Raw genomic sequence first — 23,575 nt, forward strand, 5'->3', positions numbered from 1 at the left:
TTCGCAAACATCTTTCACGGTCAATTCAATTAAAAAATATGAACTCTAACGCTAAACATTTTTCCATTTGAAGTAATACAAATTAACTAAAAATTAAAGCACTCAAATTGGAACTCCTGAATTTTAAACTTTTTAAATTGACGTACTAAAATGTTTTTATTACAAAATTTTGTATTCGAATGTTCAATAACTTACACGTATAAAATGGAAAGTAGTAACACTTTACAATTAAACAAGTTTAAATGAAATGCAGATCAACTGCAAATTTAGAATTTTTAAGTTGGATAAATTATAGAGTTCAACAATTCAGATTCAATTCCAAAAATGTAAATCCACGTTATCATTTTCAATGCTCTAAATTAAAGAATCAATCAATGAACTTCAAAATGTTCAAAATTTTATCATTTTTGAAGGACCGATATTTAATAAAATAGACTCGGTCGGAATAATAAAGTTTATTAAAGAAAACGTAATCTTCGGGCTACATCGCACGAGATCTCCGAGACCAATCCCCAAACGATCTACCTCGCTTCTTCCCTTCCTTTCTCCCAGCGCCCTCTTAAAGAGAATTACATTATGCCGCCATATTTGCAGCGAAAATTTAAATCAATTATACATAGAAATATTTATCGCCTACAGTTCGGCCATCCTGACTAATGATCGTCCCGATCATCCTTAGCGTTGTCGATTTTAAAGGTCTTTTTACCTTCCCAAGGAATCATTCTTTCTGCGCTGAAAATGCCAGTAAAGGGCTTGTGGGTTAATTGAAATCCATCAACATCGTTAATGACATATCGGTCATATCTCGAAACCTTTTTCACAGCACAAGGACCTTTCTTTTTCGGCAATAATTTCTGATTTATATTTAGTTCGGTTACGGTATTTTTTAACATTACGAAGTCTCCGACCTGTTATTTATGAGGCTTCTTATGTCGATTATCAAACGCCTTTTTATTTTCCTCTCGTACTTGATCATTTTTACGTCAACTTATTCGCGTAATTTACATCCAAATTCCTCAATTACTGTGTTGCTGTATGCTCTATCTAATAACAATCCTCAAAGTTCTTCGTCGGGAACACCGATTTGATCGGTTCCAAAAAGCAGACTTGCAGGCGAACAACCAATAGAACGATTTATCGTGTTATTAATTACAAACTGTACGTCGTTAATTTTTATAATAGGGTTGGCCATCTTTGCCATAGTCGCTCGGATACAAAACCATCAAACTCTATCGATGTAAAGCAAGAACCTCTGTCAGAGATTATTTTTTTAGGCGCACCATAATAGTGAATATAATTATTAAGTTTTCCTATCGATTCTTTTGACGTCGTCGATTTTAACGGATACAAGACCACAAATTTCGAATATCCGTCAACTACCAAGAGGATGTGTCTGAATCCAAAAACTGTCTTTTCTAATGGACCAAAGTGGTCGATGAAGCAAGCCTCGAACGGCCTTTTCGCTCGATACCATATGTGCATTTCCCCTTCCTTTTTACCTGACTTAACTGAAAAAGTGAGGCACTTTAAGCAATTACCGAGAAGTTCTTTAACTTTCCCGCGTAGTCCTGGAAACCAATACACACGTAATATTAAATCGACAGTTTTGTCTAATCCGGTGTGACCCATGCCATCATGGCAAGCACGAATTACGCTATTAAGCATGCTAAGAGGAACATAAAACAACAGAGAATCATGGTATTTACGATAAACAATCCCATTGCGAGATTCGTACTTGGGACTCTCACACTGTTCCAAAGATTCTTGTATTTCTCGTATGTCAGGGTCGGTTTGCTGCTTGAAAATCAATTCTTGTTCGAAACTAATTGGTTCAATTGCATAAATCTCTCGGCTTGAAGCATCAACATGCCGCATTCTTTCAGAAGGCCTATGCTCAATCTTATATTTATATAGGCTCAAGACCAGTGCCCATCGTTTGATTCGCGAATTTATTACTTTTTTCCTAAGGTCATTTTGACTGCGTTGCAATCTGTGTAAATTACAAACGGAATTCCTAATAAATATACTCTAAATCTTTCTAGCACATGCACAATAGCTAGTGTTTCTAATTCATAACTGTGATAGCGGCTTTCCTCATCAGATGTGCGTTTACTAAAATAAACTAGGGGATGCATTTGATTGTCACTCTGCCGTTGCAACAAAAATGCTCCGAAACCCTGAGCGCTTTCATCCGTGTGTAATTCTGTATTATTTTGTGGCGAGTAAATAGCCAAAACCGGATCTTTAACCATTCGTTCTACTAAAGTTCCAAATGATCTTAGTTCGTTTGCTCCGAATTTAAAAGTGACATCCTTTTTTAGCAAGTCGTAAAACGGGTTTGCAATAATAGCAAAATTAGACACGAAACGTCTAAAATAACCTACAAGGTCCAAAAATTTTTGTACTTGTTTCGTGGCATGCGGCACAGGATAATCTAAGAGCGCACGTAATTGCTCCCCGCTCGATCGAATTCCCTCTCCACTAAGCGTGTATCCTAGGTACTCAATCTCAGTTGATCCAAAATTACATTTTTCCCACTTGATCTCTAGCCCATTTTTAGCCATTAATTGTAAAACTTCGTCTAAAACAGCCAAATTCTCATCTAAGGTTTCAGTCGCAATAAGAACATCGCCTAGATACCTTTGACAATTGGAAAGCGCGTTAACAAGACCGAAAGACATGCGCAGATACCCCTACTGGCCGTCTGGAGTGTTGAAAGCGGTAAATTTTATAGAATTTTCAGCGACCCGAACGTGGTCAAATCCGTCTCTCAAATCTAAACTCGTAAACCACTTTTTCCCTGCCAAGCGATCAATCAAATTATCCATTCGGGGTAACGGAAAATTATCCTTAACGGTAATTTTTTTTAAAGCGTGGTAATCTATTCATAGTCGGAAATCTCCATTCTTTTTCGTTGTCAAGACTATTGGGCTGCTATAACACGATCGGCTTTGTATGATTACATCGCGAGCTAATAAATCGTTGATAATTTTCTGTAATTCTTGTCTCTCAAACCAAGATAACCTTCGCGGATTAAAATAGCAAGGTTCATCTGATAGAACATTCATTTCGATTTCGTACGGTATCGGTTCAGCGTTTAGCGAGTTTTTAGTATACTCTAACAACATTGATTTCAACTTCCCTAACTGTTCGTTTGAAATTTTTTCACCTAATGTACTCAAAGACAAAGAGTCTATGCCTTTAGGAGTGTCCTCAATTAAGTCAATACATAAAATTTCGTTAATGACATTTTCATAACTAAAAGAAAGGTCTTTGACACGATCATAGACAACCCTGGCGTTCTTCTTATGAAATTTCGACCTAAAAGCGGTATCGGGCACTATTGCGAAATTTATCTCAAATACTTCATTCGGAACTAGTTGCAATTTTATCTTAGTCAGGTAAACTTTCTACATAATACTTATCATCGAATTTTCTGCTCAGGAGTATGGTATCCTCTGTAGTTGGTTCATCTAACGGGATCCTAGTCGGTGGTATCTCAGCAACAGTAAGTCTCTCGATGACGTTCACCGTGCTCGAAGATGTCTTCGTCGGCGTATCTGCTCTCCGGAATGAACTCTGTCGTTGGGACAATTTCTGGCTATGTGCCCTTTCTGCTCACATTTGAAGCATGTGCCTAGCTCCTTTGGTGGGTTGGTACATTCAGTAGGAATGTGACCAAATTGGTAGCACTTGAAGCAGCGTGTTGAAAACGCTTCCTTAGATTTGGTATCTCCCTTACTTTCAGGTAGCTTGAATGTTGATCTACTGTTTTTCTTTGGATCTCTCCGCGGTTCATCTTTCGTAATTCTTTGCATTCCTTCCAGCAATTCAATTACCGTCCGGTAACTGCCATCTCTGGCATGTGATTTTAATAGGTAATCTGGAATTCCTTCGAACATATACTCGATGGCCAATTCGTCAGAAACTCTCAATCTGTTGATTAATTTAAGTTAAGTAAACTGATAATTTTGCTCCAATTTTCCACATTCGTGCCTCCATCATCTTAGTGCGTATGGGAGGGTCGTCACGACACTTGAAAAATTTTGTTAATTCTTCCTTAAGTTCAGGCCACCTCTTTCCAACTGCTCCAGGAGTTTCATTGTACCAGTCCAAAACTCTATTTTTAAACTGACGAGCTGCATATAATTTAAGAATATCTTCTGAAACTGAATAAGCATCGCGGATCTCGTCAACTCTCCTGATCCATCGTTCAATATCGCCGTCACCCTCGAGCCCAAAAGGAGGAATTAGGCTCGCTATGTCGTTGTATTTAATTCCATGAGGGATAGCATTCCCAGTGCGTTGCTAGTTTTGTTGATTAGGCTCGTTACGTGGTTGGTTTTGTACTCCGGCTGCCTACATCGCTGTGATAACCGCCCTAGTCGTCGCTTCAATGAGGCCTTGCACATGCACCAAAATGGGAGCACGTCCAGGAACGTGAGCTTGGATTTGATTAGCGTTTCCTTCGCCCCTTGCTTCATTTTGATTTTCATGACGCCGCTCATCTCGGTTTTCGTAATGGGAGTTATTTCCATCACTGTTCTGTGACTCGTTGTCCAGGTCACCATCACCTTCATTATTTCCAAATAAATTGGCCGCATCAGCTCCGTTTTGAGGAGAAAATCCTTCGAAATCACCTTGCTCAGACATTTTCCCTGCCTGAGAAACACAATTCACTAAAACTGGAAACACAATTAGTTGGAAGTACATACACACTTCCCGTCAGCGTCACTGCTGAAAACGTGGTCACGACTCGAATGTTTTAGAAGCCCGTAGAACAAAGACCAATATGGTCGACTCATGCGGTCGGACGCTGTCGAATATTCACGAACACTAGGCTAGAGATCCACTCGAGGATTCTAGGTCAAGAATACCGCACTGTTTTTCACACTAACAGCACATTTAGCAATTCTCGTATTTGCGTTTACCCAAAAACTCGTCAGCTTCTTACTGAAACTCATGAAATTTTCGCCAATACTAATCCAGTCTCAACGTGATCACACGCGGCGTCTCTCACGATCGCGTTCACGCCCCACAGCAAAGTCAGCTTTAAACAGCTCAACACTCACGCTGCGTGTATTAGAATCGTAAGGCCCTAATCTTCTTCATCCCACTTCTGACACTGAAGGACCGGCATTTAATAAACAGACTTGGTCGGAATAATAAAGTTTATTAAAGAAAACGTAATCTTCGGGCTAGATCGATGTGTTCATCGCACGAGATCTCCGAGACTAATCCCCAAACGATCTCCCTCGCTTCTTCTCTTCCTTTCTCCCAGCGCCCTCTTACAGAGAATTACATTATGCCGCCATATTTGCCGCGAAAATTTAAATCAATTATACATAAAAATATCTATTGCCTACACTTTCAGAAATTTCAAGCCGGAAACATTGAAAATTGAATAATTCATTTTTTTTACTGAACACATCGTAAAGTATATTTAAATTATTTTAATTTCAAATACTTAAACCATCCTTGAAAAACTTTAAACTTCAAACTGTTTTAGTTCTTAATTGTTTAAGTATTCAAGTCTGCATTTTGAAATTCTTTAAATCAAAAATGTCAGCTCGAAAATAAAAATCTAAAATGGAAAATATGTAAAATAAATTTTTTAGAATTACTCTTTGTAAAGTGAATGGTATCATAATTGAAAAAGATATCAATTCAACTCTTTATTTTAAAAGCTGGTTAAATCGAACTTGAGCAGAATTTTCTTCTAAAGATTTATAAAGTTCTCGGTCAAAAAATAAATTCTGCAAAATAGACTGTTTTGAGGCACCTGATTTCACTTCGTCTAAAAGCTTATGTCTCTTCAAAAGAGAATTGAAAATGAACTGAAGCGAATGTCCTGCGACATTTTTTCCACTGACTGAAAATGATTGAAGCAGACGACATGATTAAACGACGAGAATATTGCCCGCTTCTTTCATACACTCCTGCGTTGTTGCGGGTATTCAAAAACCTTCTTAAGAATTTTGTAAGGATACGAAACTTTTCTTAAGATTTATCTGAAGATTTCTAAAAATGTTTAAAAAACCTCGAAGACATTCGAATTAGTTTAAAAATTATGTATAAATTTTAGAAGTTTTTAAGAGATTAACAATATTTTAAAAAATGAACAGCTTTCCAAAAGTGTATCAATTATTTTAAAATTTGTTAAAAACATCTTGTTAACAATTCTCAAAATATACTTTGAGTTCGAATTTAAGCGTTCAAAAACTTTGAAGAAATAAACAGTTATTCAAAATTTTTATTTTGTATTAAAAATGATACTAATTGGGAAACAAATAATCAGCTTTCAAGAAAGCCTTTTCTAAGGAGATGCTGTTTCATTTTTATTGCATTTATTTGGGGCTTTGAAAACAAATGCACTCTGACTTTGAATGTTGCCAAGGAAAGATGGTTTTTAAATTTTCTTTTTCGGGATTCATCATGTTAATATTATATTATTAAATACTTTATCAGGAATGTTGACAAAAAAATGTTATGCTCTTGTAAAATTTCAAATTTCTTTAAAAGGTTGCAAAGTTTCATTCTAAAATTTTCAAAAATCTACATTTTCCTTTATTTTGGTAATAATCTTCTCAATATTAAAATTAAATTTAAACAAGAGATTATTTTCAATTTCCCGGGAACCTTGAGAAAAAGTCTGTATTATCTTGAAATCTTTTTAAATACTCTCTTTAATTTCATTTAAAAAAATTAAAAATTCATTGTTTTTCAAAGTATTAAAAAATCTATATTTTATTTGAAATCTTTCGAAATATCAGCAAAGAACAAAGTGAAAATAGCCGCACAGAATGCGAATAGTCAGGTTTTCCAACACAATTTATCCGAAATCTTGTGTGATGCAACTTTTAAGAAAAAGGATATCTTGTTTCTAGTTTTAAAGTACATATGTAAAGGAAATTGTTTTAAAACATTTAAAAGAAAATGCAGGATTTTAAGGATTACGAACAACAAATTTAGGAACTTTTTACGAATTTTAAACGTGTTTAAAAAGAATAAAATAATATTCATAAGATTTATATGAAAATCTAAAAAGATTTTTTAACATTTCAAGTTTTTCAATCAGTATTTCAGCTAAATTCAGCAATATATTCGGCAGTGTGATATTTTATAAAAAAAAAACAAACCGCATCATTTAAAAAAATTTTGAAAAGAATGAGAATTTCTATTGATTGAAGCCTCAAAGATTTGGTTTATATTCAATATTTCAGTTTTTAAATTGATTGAAGTGTTGACATATCTATTAACAAAAATTGATTCTTGGTCAGGTTGTTACTTAAATTATGAATCCCATCATTTGGTCAGTCAGAAAATAGGGTTGATTAAGGGTTTAGTGGACAGATGTATTAAATTAAGTGATATAAAATATAGAAAAGATAATTTAGACCAATTAAAAACTACCTTACAATTAAACAATTATCCCTTGCTTTTAATAGAAAATTTCATCAAAGAACGTATTAATGAAATATACAACACTTCCATTATAGAAAAGAAGAAAAAGAAATGGTTAGAAAATTACAAAAAAACTGATCTAAAAGTTACCTTACCATACGTTCAAGGTCTTTCTGAAAAATTAAGGAGATCCTTAAAAAAATTTAATATCAACGTTTACTTTAAAAAACATACTTTAGAAAAATTGTTAAGTAACAAAAAAAATACTGAAACAATAGAAAATCTGTCTAATGTGGCTTATTTAATAAAATGCAATGGTTGTCAAAAACACTACATAGGTGAAACTGGCAGGAGACTGAAAAGTAGAATAACATAAAAGAGATTGTGGAATTGGCAATTTGAACACAGGTTTGTCACAACATTCGTGGATATTTAATCATGCTTTTGATTTTTCTAATATTAAAATCTTAGCCAGAGAAAATAATACTTTTAAAAGACGTATCATTGAATCAATTTTTATTAATAAATATATCAACACTTCAATAAATTTTAAACTGAAATATTGAATTTAAACAAAATTTATCAAACCATTATGCATTACCCCCCCCCCTTTTTTTAAATTATTTTATTCAACTCAACTTGATTTATTTAATCTTATATTCTCAAGCTTTGGCGCTCCTTTTCATCAGAGGTTTATTAATATTTGTAACCTCTGCAATTACGAATTTTCATAGCAGTCAGTCTTCTATCGTCCGTCTGTAAAGATCGTTTCAATTATGTGACATTTTAATAAATTATTGGAGCCTCTCCAATATCTTTGAGGCTTTAATCAACAGAAAATTTCATTCTTCTTAACATTTTTTTAAATGACGCTGTTTGTTTTTTATAAAATATCACATTGCTTTTTGACTCAGGTATGTTTCAATATAATTTTTTTATTTTGTTCAAACCAATTTCCTTTTTACGACACTAATTATTACAACGTTTACGAGCATACATTAAAAAAATTAGATTATAGATATGTATATCGACTCTTGAGAAATGCCCGCAGTGTTGGTCGAAACGTTGAGGATTTTTTAAAGACCGAATATATTGCTGAATTTAGCTGAAATACTGATCGGAAATTAAAACGTTGTAAAAAAGGAAAAACAGTTTTGGATCTGCTGTATCTACAATTGCTTTGTATATTTCAAGATTTATCAAAATTCCGAGAAAAAAATCCAGAATATCTTGAAGAAATTTTTTTTTAAATAATAGGCAAATAGAATAGTTCAATTTCCAACAACAACAGCGAATTCTAAAAAAAAATATTTAAATTTTCAATGAAAAAGATGAATTTCTAACCTTGACAATTAATTTTCTACAAAAAAACAACGAATTTGACATAAGTATATTTAAAGTAATCATAATTATTATAATAAAAAATTAATTCATTAATAATATAGATTTATATTCAAACAATAAAGAAGCAAATAGAATAGATAGATTTTCATATATATATATATGTGTGTGTGTGTGTGTATGTATGGGTGTACACGTCCGTACACACCCACACACACAGGGTAAGGACGTTTACTATGTAGTCATAGGAAATATAATTATATAAACTCTAGCATACAATGCAACCCGTCTTGCATTTGTGTAATGCAAAAAAGTACTATATAGGCGATTTTAATTCGGATTCCAAATCTCCCGTATAACCAAATTCTGAAAAAAGGTTATGTAGCCCTTGAAGAAAGAGTAATTCCGTGGTATAGTCCATTTTTTATTGGGCTTCTAAAGATTATAGGCGAACTTTTTGTGAAATCGATGGTGGTCGAGTTCTTGGAAGGGAATTCTTTAAACCCTATTTATTATTCACTAAATATGTATTTAGCAGAAAAGTTTGTCTGGAATAATGGGTATTGAATAACTAAGTAGGAAAATATCGATAGTATTGAAGTTTTCCATTGTACAGGTCAGGCATAGTAAGTGCATAGTTGCACGGTGTGGTTCTCATAATATGAGATACATGTGGTTTTTATAACACTGTGGCTGTGCGGGGGAATTTGGTTACAAGTATTTGTGACTACTGCAAAAACTAAATATATCTAAATAGCAGTAAATTTATACTTCGGAAACATATTACGATTGTTCGCCGTGATGAATTAAAATAATTATTAGGACTTTGATTAATACAGTCTGAAGTTGGCCTTTGAATAACAAAAAATCCAGTCATTTCTTCAAAATTCCATGACTTTTCTCATTTTTCCAGAACTTTTTTTCAAAATTTTATATCTTTTTCAGGTCTTCCATGTTTTTATCAAACAAATAACAAAAAACTAACTTAGTTATACATTAACCTTTCGACCGATTTATGCTTCAATAAATTTGGTCAGTTTTAGCAAACGATGTTTTTTTTTCTTTTAGGATAAATAAAAAACTTTTTCTGCAGATTTCACGATTTCAGGGAAATTATTATCAAATGAACGTTTTTGTTGATGAATTGTATTTAAAATAAACTTTAATTTTTTTAAACATTTTAAAGTTTAAAAAATTGTATGAATAAAAAACAAAATTACGAAATTTTGCAATTACAAAATTAATAAAAAATCGACCAATTTGAACAGATATTTAAAAGTATTCAAAAGATTTAAAAATAATTTTTAACTACAACTAATTTAAAACACAATTAAAAGACAAAACTTTCTAAGAATTTTGAGTATTGTCAAGCGAATATTCTGAAGATTCAGAGGAAAATTTAAAACGATTTTTTCTTTTCAAAAATTAAGTTTTCGAGTAGATTTAAAATGATTTGAAAACTTTTTAAACGATTTTTATAAATTATGAGAAAAAATACGAAATAAGATGTTAAATAGTTCAGTTTCCAAACATTAAAACAACAAATTTTCAAAAAAAATTTAATCTTTAAACAAAAAGTTGAATTTTTAAGCCATAAAATTAATTTTTTACTACAAAATAGATTTAAATTTTCAAATAAATGGTTAAATTTATAACTAAAAAAGATCAATTTTAAAGCCAGAAAAAATTGTTAACGAAATAAAAGTTGAATTGTTTAATAGAAACTATACAAAGTAAAACAAAAAATCAAGACTTTTTTTTAATTCCATGATTTTTCCATTTTTTCAAGCATTTTTTTTTTTATATTTCATGACTTTTCCAGAGAAAAATTAAAAAGATTTTTAAACATGTAAGAATATTTCAATAAATTTAATTATATTCAATAATTTAAGAAAAATGCGAAATAATTTGTAAGAATAGTTCATTATTCCACCACAAAACAACGAGTTTTCAATAAATTAAGACCCTGTCATTATATACAAAATTAAATGATTTTTCCACAAGTTTTTTCAATATTCCATGACTCTACTAAGTCTTCGATGTTTTGTATAAAACAAATAATAAATAACTTACGAATCCCCCATCTGTTTTCTAAATCAACCTTCATAACTTTCATAACACAAAACTTATAATCAGCCTTTAGGATTTTTTTCAATTAATTTGTAGAGAAAATTTAAAAAGATATAAAAACATTGTAAGAAATTTCTATAAATTCCAAGAAAAAAAACAGGAATATTTTATAGCAAGTATTAAACAGTTTTTCAGATTTTTTAAAATTCTAAGAAAAATTCGCGTCAGTTTAGACATTTAGAAACTTTAGAAGATTCTGAGATTTAAAATATTTCAGAAATTTTACCAAATATTTTTAAAAAACAATTTCCGTGCCAGCGTCTACCAGGCGGGAGCAGCTTCCCCCACTTCACCGTTATACACTGCGACCGACCTTGGTCCCAATCAACCGCTATTCTAAACATTATTTTCGCAACTAATTCATCTGACAATTTTAATACAATTAGTATCACTGATAAGTTAATACTATTTACTAAATTCAGCTGTATATCGTGAAAATTACGAGTGCAATAACTGTTATAATACAAAAAATGTACCCCCCCCCCCCCCCCCCAATTAACGTACAGAAAGTATTGTCATTTCAAATTCATGCACAAATTGCAACTTTCGATTGAATGTAACCCCGAATGTTCCGGATAAAAAATATAGAAGCTATTCCATTTGTTTTCGACAGCCAATCGCAGTTGAAATATTTTCAGAAAAAAAAAATTGAAAAAAATTGCGTGGTTTGTCAAGTTTTAGTAATTGATAATGATATCAAAAAAAGGCTTGGTCAAAGTTACCCTACTTTTGAAGAATTATTATATGCAATTTTTCATCAGAAAAGTAACTCCTAAAAGTATATTTCATTCAAATCAGAATTTCAAGAAACACGCAAATTCGTTGAACGTCAAAGCAGTATTTTTAGCAAATTTGTTGGGAACTTAAAATTTCGTTGATTTCATTGGTGGCTATAGAGAAAATTCAGAAGTGAACCTAAGAAGGTTTTCTTGAGAGCAGTGCCAGATGTGAATTCCAGTTAGCGTAGACATATTGACCTTAGGGCACTGCAACTTTCCGGGGTGAGGTAAAGGGTATGCATTGCAGTGAGTACAACAGCGTGGGCATGCCTAAAGATCTCTCTGGTATTTGGCTGCCAGGATCGGTAGTTACTGACTGAACTTTGATTAATCATATTTTGAATATGATAACCATTATTTCACCTTTGATAATCCAGAAATACCACATAAGTCATTTTTTTCACAATACTTTCGGAGAAAATACACCTTAACGACATGTCTTCAAAAGCCCACGTACACAGTCCTCTTAATACTCAAAACTCAATTAGTGGTTAAGCGTACGTGTCACTATAACTCTTTAGGGCTAACATTTGTCTACTTGTATGGCTTTGCGGTTGGCTGCATAAAGTTAGCCCCACCTAAAAAACAGCACCTTTTTTAATAACTATCTCAAAAACTATTTATTAGTTTCAGCTAAAATTTTGCATATACTTTCAGCTTAACAAAGCACATATTTTCCGAGACTTTAATAGATGTGCATATACTTTTTTCAATAACAATTACATTTTTCATGTCGGCCATTCTTTATTACTTTGTGAGGGAACAAATCAAACAATCTCAATGTGCGACCTACCAAATTTGTGCAATCGTAAGATTATGCGCATGCCCTCTGTAGCAGAGGGAGCAAACATTTTTAATGTGCACACCGATACATTAGACTGCCGCCTGCCAGTAATCACCGATTTTGAAATATTAGAAAATACAATTTTTTGTTTATACTTAGCGATTAAAAATAAGTATACTTTAATGTTTTAAAATATTACGTATGTGGTTTTCTATATGCGAGGTGTGTTCAAAAAATAAGGTGAGTTTATGGTTTTCTTAAAAAATATTAATTTATTCCTCAATATTTATGTTGTCCCCTTCAAAGTAATCCCCCTCAGATATAATACACTTGTGCCAACACTTTTTCCAATCATCGAAGCACTTCTGATAATCATTTTGTGGTATAGCCTTGAGTTCTTTCAGCGATGCAGTTTTTATCCCCAAAACGTTCGAAAAGATAGCATTATATGAGCCAACCGATATGCCAACATCTTTAACAACTTCTCTGATGGTAATTCGGCGATTTTTCAACACCATTTCTTCCACTGCTTGAACGTTTTCATCTGTTGTTGACGTGCTGGAACGTCCAGGGCGAGGTTCGTCTTCGACATCCTCTCGGCCTTCTTGGAATAGCTTGTATCACTTATACACATTTTTCTTACTCGGAGTAGACTCACCGTATGCAACTGTCAACATTTCAAGAGTTTTAGAGCACTGGATTCCATTTTTCACACAAAATTTGATGCAAACTCTTTGCTCCATTTTTTTCGAAAGAAGAAAATCGCCGAGCACACCAAACCCTTCTAACCTTTTACGCCTCTGCCAGAAAAACAATACGAGCTATACAGTCAAAACTGTGAACATATGATTGTTACGAGTGTACCAACACAACAAAACAAAAAATTTAAAACATGAATGTACGTAGCCCGCGAAAATTGAAAAGTCACCTTACTTTTTGAACACACCTCGTATTCTCAACATTGGGTTAAAAAATAAAATAAGTATTCAGTAAATTAAAAATAATGTTTTACTGTATACGGTTATTTACTGAATACTCACTTTAATTTTTAATCCAATGCTCAGAATACATAAAAAACCATGCTTTTGCCACTTTCATATATTAAAATGTAATGATATTGATTTTATTATTAATAAATTAAAAGTTCTATTTTTTTAACATTTCAAATAAGCGCACGAACGGCAGCAATAAAGCGCCGCAGGGATCGTATGCGCAGTAACACAAGGCACCCGTGTTGGGAGCACTGCATATAACCTTAAAGCTACTTGATTGGAATTTATCAGTGTTTTTGTGTGTCAATGAATATAAGTTAAAATGTGATATCAACTATTTAGAAAGGGAGATTATATTTGGCTTTTCATATGTTTTTCAGTAAACGTACTTCTGACCGGCTCTATACAAAAAATAGTAGATATCACACGGGCAGGACATTAAAAGCCCTGAACTGCGCGACATGATGCCCTCGGATTCGCCTCAGGCATCATGACGCGCAGTGCAGGAATTTGAACTTCGTGTCCTTGTGGTATAATATATTATTTTAACGCCATCAATTAATAATTAAACTTTTTTCCGTAAATGAATACCTTGATCGCAATCTCCCAAAAACATGACTTCATCAACTTTGAACATTGCATAACTCGCTCGGATCACATATTTTGGCTTGCAAACATACAAGTCTTCATGAAAGGCATGGACATGACATGATTGCGTAAATCGTTTACATTCTAAAATATTGTGGTGAAAAGGCACCTGTTTGATCTTTGTTCCCTGGACTATTGTTGGACTGCTGCGATGCCACTAATGCTATCTTGGGCCCATTTTAAAGTAAATACAAATGCGCATCTATTTAATTTTAATTTTTTTAAATCTACAAGTTTAAAAAAAAATACATAGAGGAGCGTACTCGAATATGAGATATTCTCGTATAATGAGATAGCCGGGTACCAGCTAAATTAAGAGACCCACTCTGTTGGTTCTATCACTAACTTGTAGCCCTTGCAGAAAGAGTAATTTCGTGGTATATTCCATTTCTCATTGGGCTTCTAAAGATTATAGGCGAACTTTTTGTAAAATCGATGGTGGTCGAGTTCTTGGAAGGGATATATTTAAAGCCTATTTATTATTCAGTATTTAACAGTAAAGTTTGCCTGGAGTGATGCGAGATTGAATAACTAAATAGGAAAATATCGATAGTGTTGAAGTTTTTCATTGTACATATCAGGCATAGCAAGTGCGTAGTTGCACGTTGTGGTTCTCATGATATGAGAGACCTGTGGTTTTTAAAAACCTGTGGCTGCGCGGGGGAAATTGGTTAAAAAAGTGTTCGTGACTGCTGCAAAAACTAAATATATCTAAATAGCAGTAAATTTATACTTCGGAAACATGAATAAAGTTTTTCATTAAAAATAATACTTTATTTTGCATTTTATTAGCTATTTCCTGGGGTATCTCATATTATGAGAATAGTTTGACGAGTTGGGAAAAAGCACTTTTTTACATTTTTTGTATTTTCAGCATAAAAAAAATGTTAATAAAATTTTTTATTTGAGCACCTTATGGCAAACCAAATTTCCTTTAAAATGACCTATATTGCTTTTAAATTCAATCCATAGAATTCCGACAATCAACGATGGATCAAAAAATCAAACGCATTTGCATCAATTGAACCAGAAGATTGGCAGGACAGGACAGAATGCATCACGTATTCAGTGTGTGATTGACACCACATCTGTTAGGCCGTTTGCGGAAAGCTTCTGAAAATTCGGCCACGAATTGAGGATCATCATCACTGCTGAATAATGTGTTAAAGTGATTTTGAGCTGAATACAGATAGAAAAACAACTGGAGCAATCTGCAGTGGAGCCGCGAATTCAACAAAAAATTTGTTTTACTGCTTTGATATTTCGAGCCCCTGAAAAACTAGAATTTTTATTTTGAAAACAAAGAAATCAACGTTATCACTTGCATAGTCCCGCATTCTAATTGGATTTCCTCATTGGACCACGGTCCTGTTCGGGCAAGAAATTTTACAAGGCTAGCCAACAAATTACGATACAAATAAAAATATCGGGACCCACTAAACGAGGGTTTTGAGAACTAGAGTTACTTACCTGTGTTTTATATTCTTCTTCTCCTGGATCTGGCAATTCTGCATATTTCTCCAAACCTCTTGTTCTTCTGAAATCTCTGCATTTTCATTCAGATGATTTTGATCCACATTTTGTAGATCCTGGTGCGCCGTGGTTGTATCGCACTCGACACTCTCGACCTGCTGCTTTAGCATTTTCTTAGGTTTCACATGCTCCAAACTGGCTATCTGTAAACGTTCATCATTATCACTCAAACTATTTTCTTCTTCATACTCTATGGATGTTATTTTTTTACTGACACTTCCTAGAATTGCGGGTTTTCTTTGCAGAATATCTACATTATTAATCTTGTAAGGAACTTTGGAAAAATCAAGTCTTGTCAGAATTAACTTTGGCTGAAAGACAGCGGAGTGCATTGCGGCTTGGACAAACTCCGGAGATATAGTTTTACTCTTTCTAACATCTTCGTTCAGCTCTGGATTATCACTTTTCGAAGATGTCTCATAATTCTTTTTAATCGCCTTTACTACAATTGTTTTCAGCTGCTGGTCCAGGCTATCGTAAGAATCCTTCGTCTTTGCCTTTAACTCTTCCAAGATCCCATTCTCTGAGAAGAGTTTCTCCTTCATGTCCTTCTCCACAAAGCTTGCCAAGTCGACCTGAACGCGTTGTAAAGTTTCAAGTTCAGTTCCCTCTACTTCTATATTCAGACATCTCTCGAGTAGTCTTTTATCTGCGGTGGCATTAGAAACGGGCGTGACTCTCTTGAGTTGCACTGCATCAATAATGTCCGTGTTTTCATTCTTTTCTGGGTTTGAAGAGTCATTCGGACCTTTATTGAGGTACGCAGGTTCCGAAATAACAAGAGTAGATGTTACAATGTATGTGGCGTACCCAATTCTTAACTCAGATTTAACGGTCTGAGGCTGACTTGAAAAATTCTCCTTTTCCATTTCTTTCCCCTTGGTCTTAATTTTGACTTTATCCTTTGATTTTATCAGTGATTTACGTTTTTGTTCCCTTATTCGTTCGGCGTTCAACTTTCGAGAGCGAAGGTTGCGCCTCGCATCGGAGTCAGATCCTCGCTTGAAATCATTCATATTGGTTTCCAGATTCTTTAAAGCTCTGGCGATTTTCTTCTGCTTTTCTTCTTCCTTTTCGGCATTGGACTTCGCTCGAGCTTTTTGGACTGGAGAGAGTTGATTTTCAGATGCACCCGAATCAGTGTCAGAATTGTTACCTGAAGCGGCTATCAAAGCTTTTTTGCGGGCTACCCAGCGACGCGTGTACGCCTTTCGCCTTTCAGTCGTTCTTCCACGCCTTGCACTCTGTCGAAATTTAGGACAGTTGGAGATTCTCGAGCGGAAGTTTAAATTATCCTTGATTTCTATTTCTGCATTAGGAATGTCAGTGAAATTAATTATCTTTTGAGACGAGCTCTTCAGAGTTGGGCTGAGAACCTTTTCTTTATTATTCTGTTCTTCAAAGATTGGACTTGCGCATTGTGTGGATGTCTCGTCAAATTTACTTTTCTTCTGAAAGTTTAAAAACAAATAATTGATTACTAAATAAGAAATTCACGAATACAAAGCAGGTCATATTAATATCTCACATGCGTAGGAATTGTACTAGCCAATCAAATTTAAATTAAATTGGCTAAAAATGAATTTTTTATTTAACATCTATCAGGAATGCCTTGCCATCATCTTGCCGATCAACCATTTCCGGCCATATTTGGAGGAGGAGCGATTTACCCTCCGTACCGATAGCAAGAGAATCACGTGGTTCGAACGTCAAAAGGACAACCTGGATAAGCTAACCCGGTGATAAGTTTTCCTTAGCTGATATACTTTTGATATCGAGCAATGCCCCGGGAAAGATAACGATCTGTCCAATGTTTGATCTCGTTACCCGGATCCAGAGATGTCATCACCTATTTCTTCCCAATCTCACGGATTCAGGACCAATCAAGACAAACAGCGGAGAAAGCGTGATTCTTTTCAAATCATTGTCTGGATCATAACATTCCCTGTGGCCTCCCTAATGACGTCATAAGCTGGCTACATCCCGCTCCAAAACACCTCCAGCAAAGATTCATCTGGGAGTATCACGACGCCCAGCTTTCTGGCTATCCAGGAGCAGAAGAAAAAATGCCGGCTATTCGGAAATACTTCATCTGGCCCGACATGAGCCGGAATATCCAAAGATACTTCTCCGAGTGTCATCTGTGCTCGTGCTATGAACCAGCATATGCAACATATCTGAATACACCGCGGTCACGATCAGCACGCGCCGCTTGGGACGCAATTGCCGTAGACCTCATGGACCCTTATCCACATAACAACAAGGGACTAGAGGAAGAAGTTTTCTCTCGTTGGAAATACCCTCGGAATATCCTAAATGATGAAGGGACGCAGTTAACTGGACTTGTGTGAGCCGAAACCAGTCAACGTTGGGACTGCGAGTTGTGGACCACTCCTGTCTAGGACATACGAGCCAATCCCACCTAGAGGCGGAATAAGTAGATGAAGATGGGAGTTCGACTACGACTAACACCTTAGACTCAGCGTACCTGGAATCGTTACTTGCCGGAGTACACTGAGTACACTGAGTGAAAAATCGATAGTGTCTGGGTTATACCAACATGCAAAAATCATTCCGTTTTACGGATATATCAGTGATATAGTGTGATTATCAAGTAGGTAGTAGTAGTTTGATTTAGCGGGTATATTGTTGTAAAACGTTTATTTACTTCTTTTTATATTCATATTGTTGACATTTGTTTGTTTGAATGAGTAAAAAACTACTTGTAAATAATTATAGCAATATCAAAATGATGTAGTGAGAATCTCAATCTCTAACTCAGAATAATTGATACCCAATTGAAAACAGTTGGAATCATTATAGAACTTAGGATGGCGCCAATATTCTGAAACTTTCAAATTCTTGTAAGTTTCTAGTTTTAAGTATTTAAAATATTCAATTTTTAATATTTAAAATAATTTGGTTTTCCTAAGCCTAATCTTAAAATCATAAATTCATAACCTTTCATATAACTGCATGAACGCTTTTCTACTAATTTAACATATGAAAAGATAAGATTTTGATTTAAAATTTTACAATTTTTTTAAACTGAGTTTGAAATGCTAAAATTACAAAAATAATTAAGTTTAGAATGAAGCAGCTTAGGAGCCCGAATTTTAAAACGTTATTTTTAAAGTTTCTGAACTTGTATTTACTCAAATTAAATCGCAACAAGATTAAAAATGTACATTTTTCATACTTAAATTTTACAGGGCATAGTTTTAAAATAAACAAAGTTAAAAGCTTCTCAATCCATATTGTACAATTCTGAATGCTTTATTTAGAAGAAGGGTCTAGACGACTTGTAGTTTTTACATACATTACGGAACGTTTTAACTCGAAATAGCTGGTTTTAAATGTTTTAATTATACATTAAAAATGCTTAGTGTTCAGAAAAATTCCACTTTGAATAGTTTAATTTTCAGTCGAATCTTAAATACTTTGAATAAAAAAGTTGTTTACTTGAAAACTTAAACTTTGAGTTTTATTCTGTTCTGTGTACATTTTTTAAAACCAGGAAATGATTCCAAATTTTTTTTTTCAACTTTAGTGGCTACCTTGTGAATAATAAAAAATAGTAAATTTACTGTTCAATTTAGAAAGTTAAATTGTTAGAAAGTTTTTTATTATAAGATGAATTTATATGTTAATAATGACTAAGAATTAAAAATTGAGACCTCTTCCTGATAAAAAAATCTTTTATCTCTAATAGTATTTTTTAATTAGTTAACTTTTTCAATAAATAACAGTCTGGAATTTTATTAAATAATAAAATAATACTTCAATCGATATTTTGAAGTTACACGTTTTTAAGAGGTTCGTTTAATTTTTTTTTTATTCTCAACCGATTTTAAAACCTATAAAACTTTACAAAATGTTCACTATAATAAATTATCCAAGAGCGCAGAATAAAACAAACAAAACAATTTTGCTGCTTTCACTAATATAAAATCAACTTTTTTATTTTCATCGCATATCTGATTTTATATTTTCAATGTATAATACTATTAGCACATTTTTTATCTTAGCACCACTTTCATGTGGTAAAAATTATCTAGAAAATTGTTATTTACTTTCTTTCGTAATATATACTATTTAAAATTGATATTATTCCAAAAAAGTGAATAACTGTTTTTAAATCATTCCCGCCATACGAAAGTGCTGCCAATACGTGCCAAATTCTAAGTGCCCGATTGGAAATAATGGGAAATGTATAATGCTTAACCTTTTTCATTCGTTTCATTCTCCCGGTCCGGTGACCACTCTGTGAGAAGAAAAGCTTATAAATAGACGAGGAAGTTGGAATATAATTATAATAATATTACAGAATGGGGACGATAGTCGTGGGGGCTAAAGCGTAGGCATTGGACCCACTCCGTCGGCTTGCGGGTTCGACTCCCGCCTCGTACTCTGGAAGAGCCTCAGCGGCCCATGCAGTGAACACTAGCCTAGCAAGGTAGTATCTCCGCAGAATCATGAAAGCGGTACCTCTAGAGAAAAAGGTTAAGCTGTTGTTCTACTTGGTTCGGAATCCACCATAAACTGTAGGTCCCCCTCCCACCACCAAGTAAGTGTGTGAGGGGTGTGTAAAGGAATAGGGAATAAGGTACAAGAAAAAAGTAAACCCTTAGGGGACACATTAGAAGCTTCCATTCCAATTCCAATGCAATAATATTATTACATTATTTTTCCTTTTATACCATAATTTCAACATCTTTTAAAAGTTTCGAGTCCTTAATTCAAGCGAAAATGTGAATTCTAAAGAAAAGCAAATTAATTTAACCGGAGTAGGAGAGTCCAGACGAGCTCTGGCGTGCGCTCCACGCTCTCGGGCATAAAGACACGTGTTCCAGCCATACTCATCACTCAGCCTTCACACGGCACTCAGCATGTGCAGACTCGTTCCAACTCTGCTCTCTCGATGCTTCGAGTAACGTTACCCGACACCTCCATTAAAGTCACTAGCTGTCTCCTTATCTCTCTCTACGTCTAGGGTGTTTTTGTGATGAATAAAGAACACTTTACGGAATATTGAACTCGCTTTCAACTTTAACTCATGTACATGTTCCATGGCTCTACCAGAGCTATCCATATTATAGCTCCTTCAGTCATTTTTAGGACTTAAAGACTAATTGAAAGTAGATCAAAGGAATCTGTTAATTTCTTTCCAAAATTTCTTGGGGGACCTCCGCATCTTCAAACCTTTGAACGCATTACGATCAAGTACATCGATATTTGATCGAAGCTAGGTTAGAAATTAAAGTGCGATGCCCCTAGGGTACCATCCCCTGTAAGTTCTTTCCGAAACTGCTTGGGGGACCTCCGCGTCCCCAAACCTTTTTGGTCAGATAACGGTGATAAATTCTTGAAACGGGACGGAGATTTGAAAGGGCGACCAGAAAGACTATTTGGATGGGACTCAACTCATGGCAAAAGAAGATACGCGCCATTACACGCCGCCCTGAGACCAAGCCCCATCGTCTCAGTGAACGCGGTTATTTGAACGCCTCTATAACCAACGAGGCACACCCGGAATCAACGAATTTGGCGAAACCCCTCTTTGCCGAAGAGGTTTATACCTAGCGCGATCTTCGACCTCTTAACTCGACGACCTCGACCGTGTTTAGTTTCAAGGCAGTACTCCGAATCCGGCCATCTTCTTCGAGTCTTTTTGGATCTCGTCGACTTTCTGTTGTGACCAACATTCTGAGACTATACTTCTCAGGTGCCAGGCCTACCTATAGTGAAGCAAGGGACGACCTTCCTTGTCACCGGTTAACAAAATGATCCTCGCCAGCAATGCAATCAGCAAGCCTCCTTATCAGGCTGAAGTGGGAAAGCGATCCCTCTCACGTCATGAGTTAGACATACAGTTTAGAAGCACAGGCCTGGTGTGTTATGTTAGCGGATGTGTGTGAATGTTCATTACCGAACATAGAAAAATTTTCATTGGTACCGACTCAGGGATCGAACCCCAGACCCCCTGCACTTATTTTAGAAGATTTATATTAAAAAAATATTAAATATAATTTTTGTACTTTAAACATAACTTATTTCAAAAATAAATACATTTTTTCAAATTACTTAAAAAATTGACATTAAAAAAGCAAAAATAAAAAACGGCTCTAAGAATGATTTAAATTTTTTTTGGAAATTGTTTCTGAATCATTTTAGGACGAAAACCAAAAATCATATCAGACTTCTCTTGTCACCCTCATTTGAAGTTCGTTCAGGCACACCGTGGTAAACGAATATAAATAGAAGAAAAGAAAAACTAACAAATTTGATGAAAAATATTGTTTCAACAAATCTAAGGTTTTTGAGAATTGATAATAATTTACTACTTTAACGATTGCAAAATCCTGTATATAAAAACTCGTAACCTCCATTAGTAGCGCATGGAGGCTGAATCTTACATAGCGGATTTAATCACGTATTTTATGGCGACTGACGACATCTTTCTTCAACGCATAAAATCATAAATTTTTAATGTTCTGCATTATCATAAGAGATAATCTATAAAGCATATAATTTAGTTTTATAACCATTTTATGGTTTTTCATAATTAGCAATGTACATTTTCATTATTACGTAACATTAGGTCTGCATCCCACACGTAAACCGCTTTGTGGTGCCACCCCACTACTATATTATAAATCATAATGTATGTATTTGTATTAGACTCCGTGAGTAGAAAGTATTTTTTCATTTATCTTTGGCCACGCTGATCTCCTTGATTATAGTAGAAAATATGCGTCTTAGTGTTTTTGGTGTATTATCAAATAGCAATGGCATGTTTCACAAAGTGCTGCAAATTATTTCAATTTTATTTATGATTAATTGTTAAAATTTATTCAACGTTCGTAAGTAAATTTTTATTTTTTCATAACTATTTTAATAATCATATGATATATCTTCATATAGAATATAGTCAATATTCATTTAAATAACCTAAAAGAAAATTAGTGATTTACTTTTCTTTTTTATTATCAACTTTTATGAATTTTATCTTTAATTTTTTTTTTGCATGAAAGATTTTTCAATATTTCAGATGTGTCAAAAAATAATGTAGAAGATTGAAAAAATAAATTATTGAAAATATTTTTATCTGATTTGAATTTTCCTTAAAAAACTCGAATACAATTTATTGATTCACTTTATACATTTAGTATAATTTTTTTTTGAATTTGCATTTTTTTATATTTAAACATTTTTATTCATACTTACTAAATTTTTTAATAAAAGTAAATTTATAATTTTAATGTAATTTTTTTTAATTATACAAAATTTATATGAATAGTAATATTACATTCTCTTTAAAATACGATAGTATTATTTATTATTTATATTTTATTTTTATATTTTTATTTATATATTTGATAAGTTTCAATTCAAAGGTAACTTATTATATGCGGAGGAACAAATATTTTAATGATCATCGAATTCTATGTTCAAGGTCATTTAATTGAAATATAAATAATTCATTAATAATTTATTGTTACATTACTTATTTAAATTCAATGTAAATATTTTAGTATTGTCAAACTAATATTATGCTTGTATCAAAATAAAAAATTATTTATTATTAATTCACATAAGTTTAAGATCATTTTATTTTAATTTAAATAAAATTTCAATTATAATTTAAAAGTCCTTTTTTAACGCTTTTTATATTTATTTACAAATTTTCAAATAAAAATAAAATTTTAATTTTCTTGTAATTTAATAAAAATTAAATAATTAATCCTTTTCAAATTATTGTCATTTATATACGAGCACATTTATAATATAGACATTTAGGATATTTTATAAATTTTGTAGCATGTTATTATTTTTAAATGTAAAACATTTATCAAATCATAATATTATTTTAATGATCAACGAATTTCACATTCAAGGTAATTTGATTGAAATAAATAACTCATTAATAATTTTTTAAAATGTATTTTTTTTATATATCATAA

The 23,575-nt window shown here is 33.3% G+C and overlaps 1 protein-coding gene across 3 annotated transcripts in view; it reads right to left on the reverse strand.

The window, feature by feature from the left end:
* The window catches only part of LOC117172423 (zinc finger protein 521-like), a 151,946-nt gene that overhangs the window by 37,267 nt on the left and 91,104 nt on the right, over positions 1-23,575 (reverse strand). For all 3 annotated transcript variants that reach the window (XM_033360345.1, XM_033360344.1, XM_033360343.1), the window contains one exon: positions 15,549-17,062. In XM_033360345.1, the coding sequence (XP_033216236.1) occupies positions 15,549-17,062 (1,514 nt within the window). The remainder of the gene's footprint in view (positions 1-15,548; positions 17,063-23,575) is intronic.

This window comes from Belonocnema kinseyi, chromosome 5 (assembly GCF_010883055.1).
Source record: "Belonocnema kinseyi isolate 2016_QV_RU_SX_M_011 chromosome 5, B_treatae_v1, whole genome shotgun sequence".
Classification (NCBI taxonomy): domain Eukaryota; kingdom Metazoa; phylum Arthropoda; class Insecta; order Hymenoptera; family Cynipidae; genus Belonocnema; species Belonocnema kinseyi.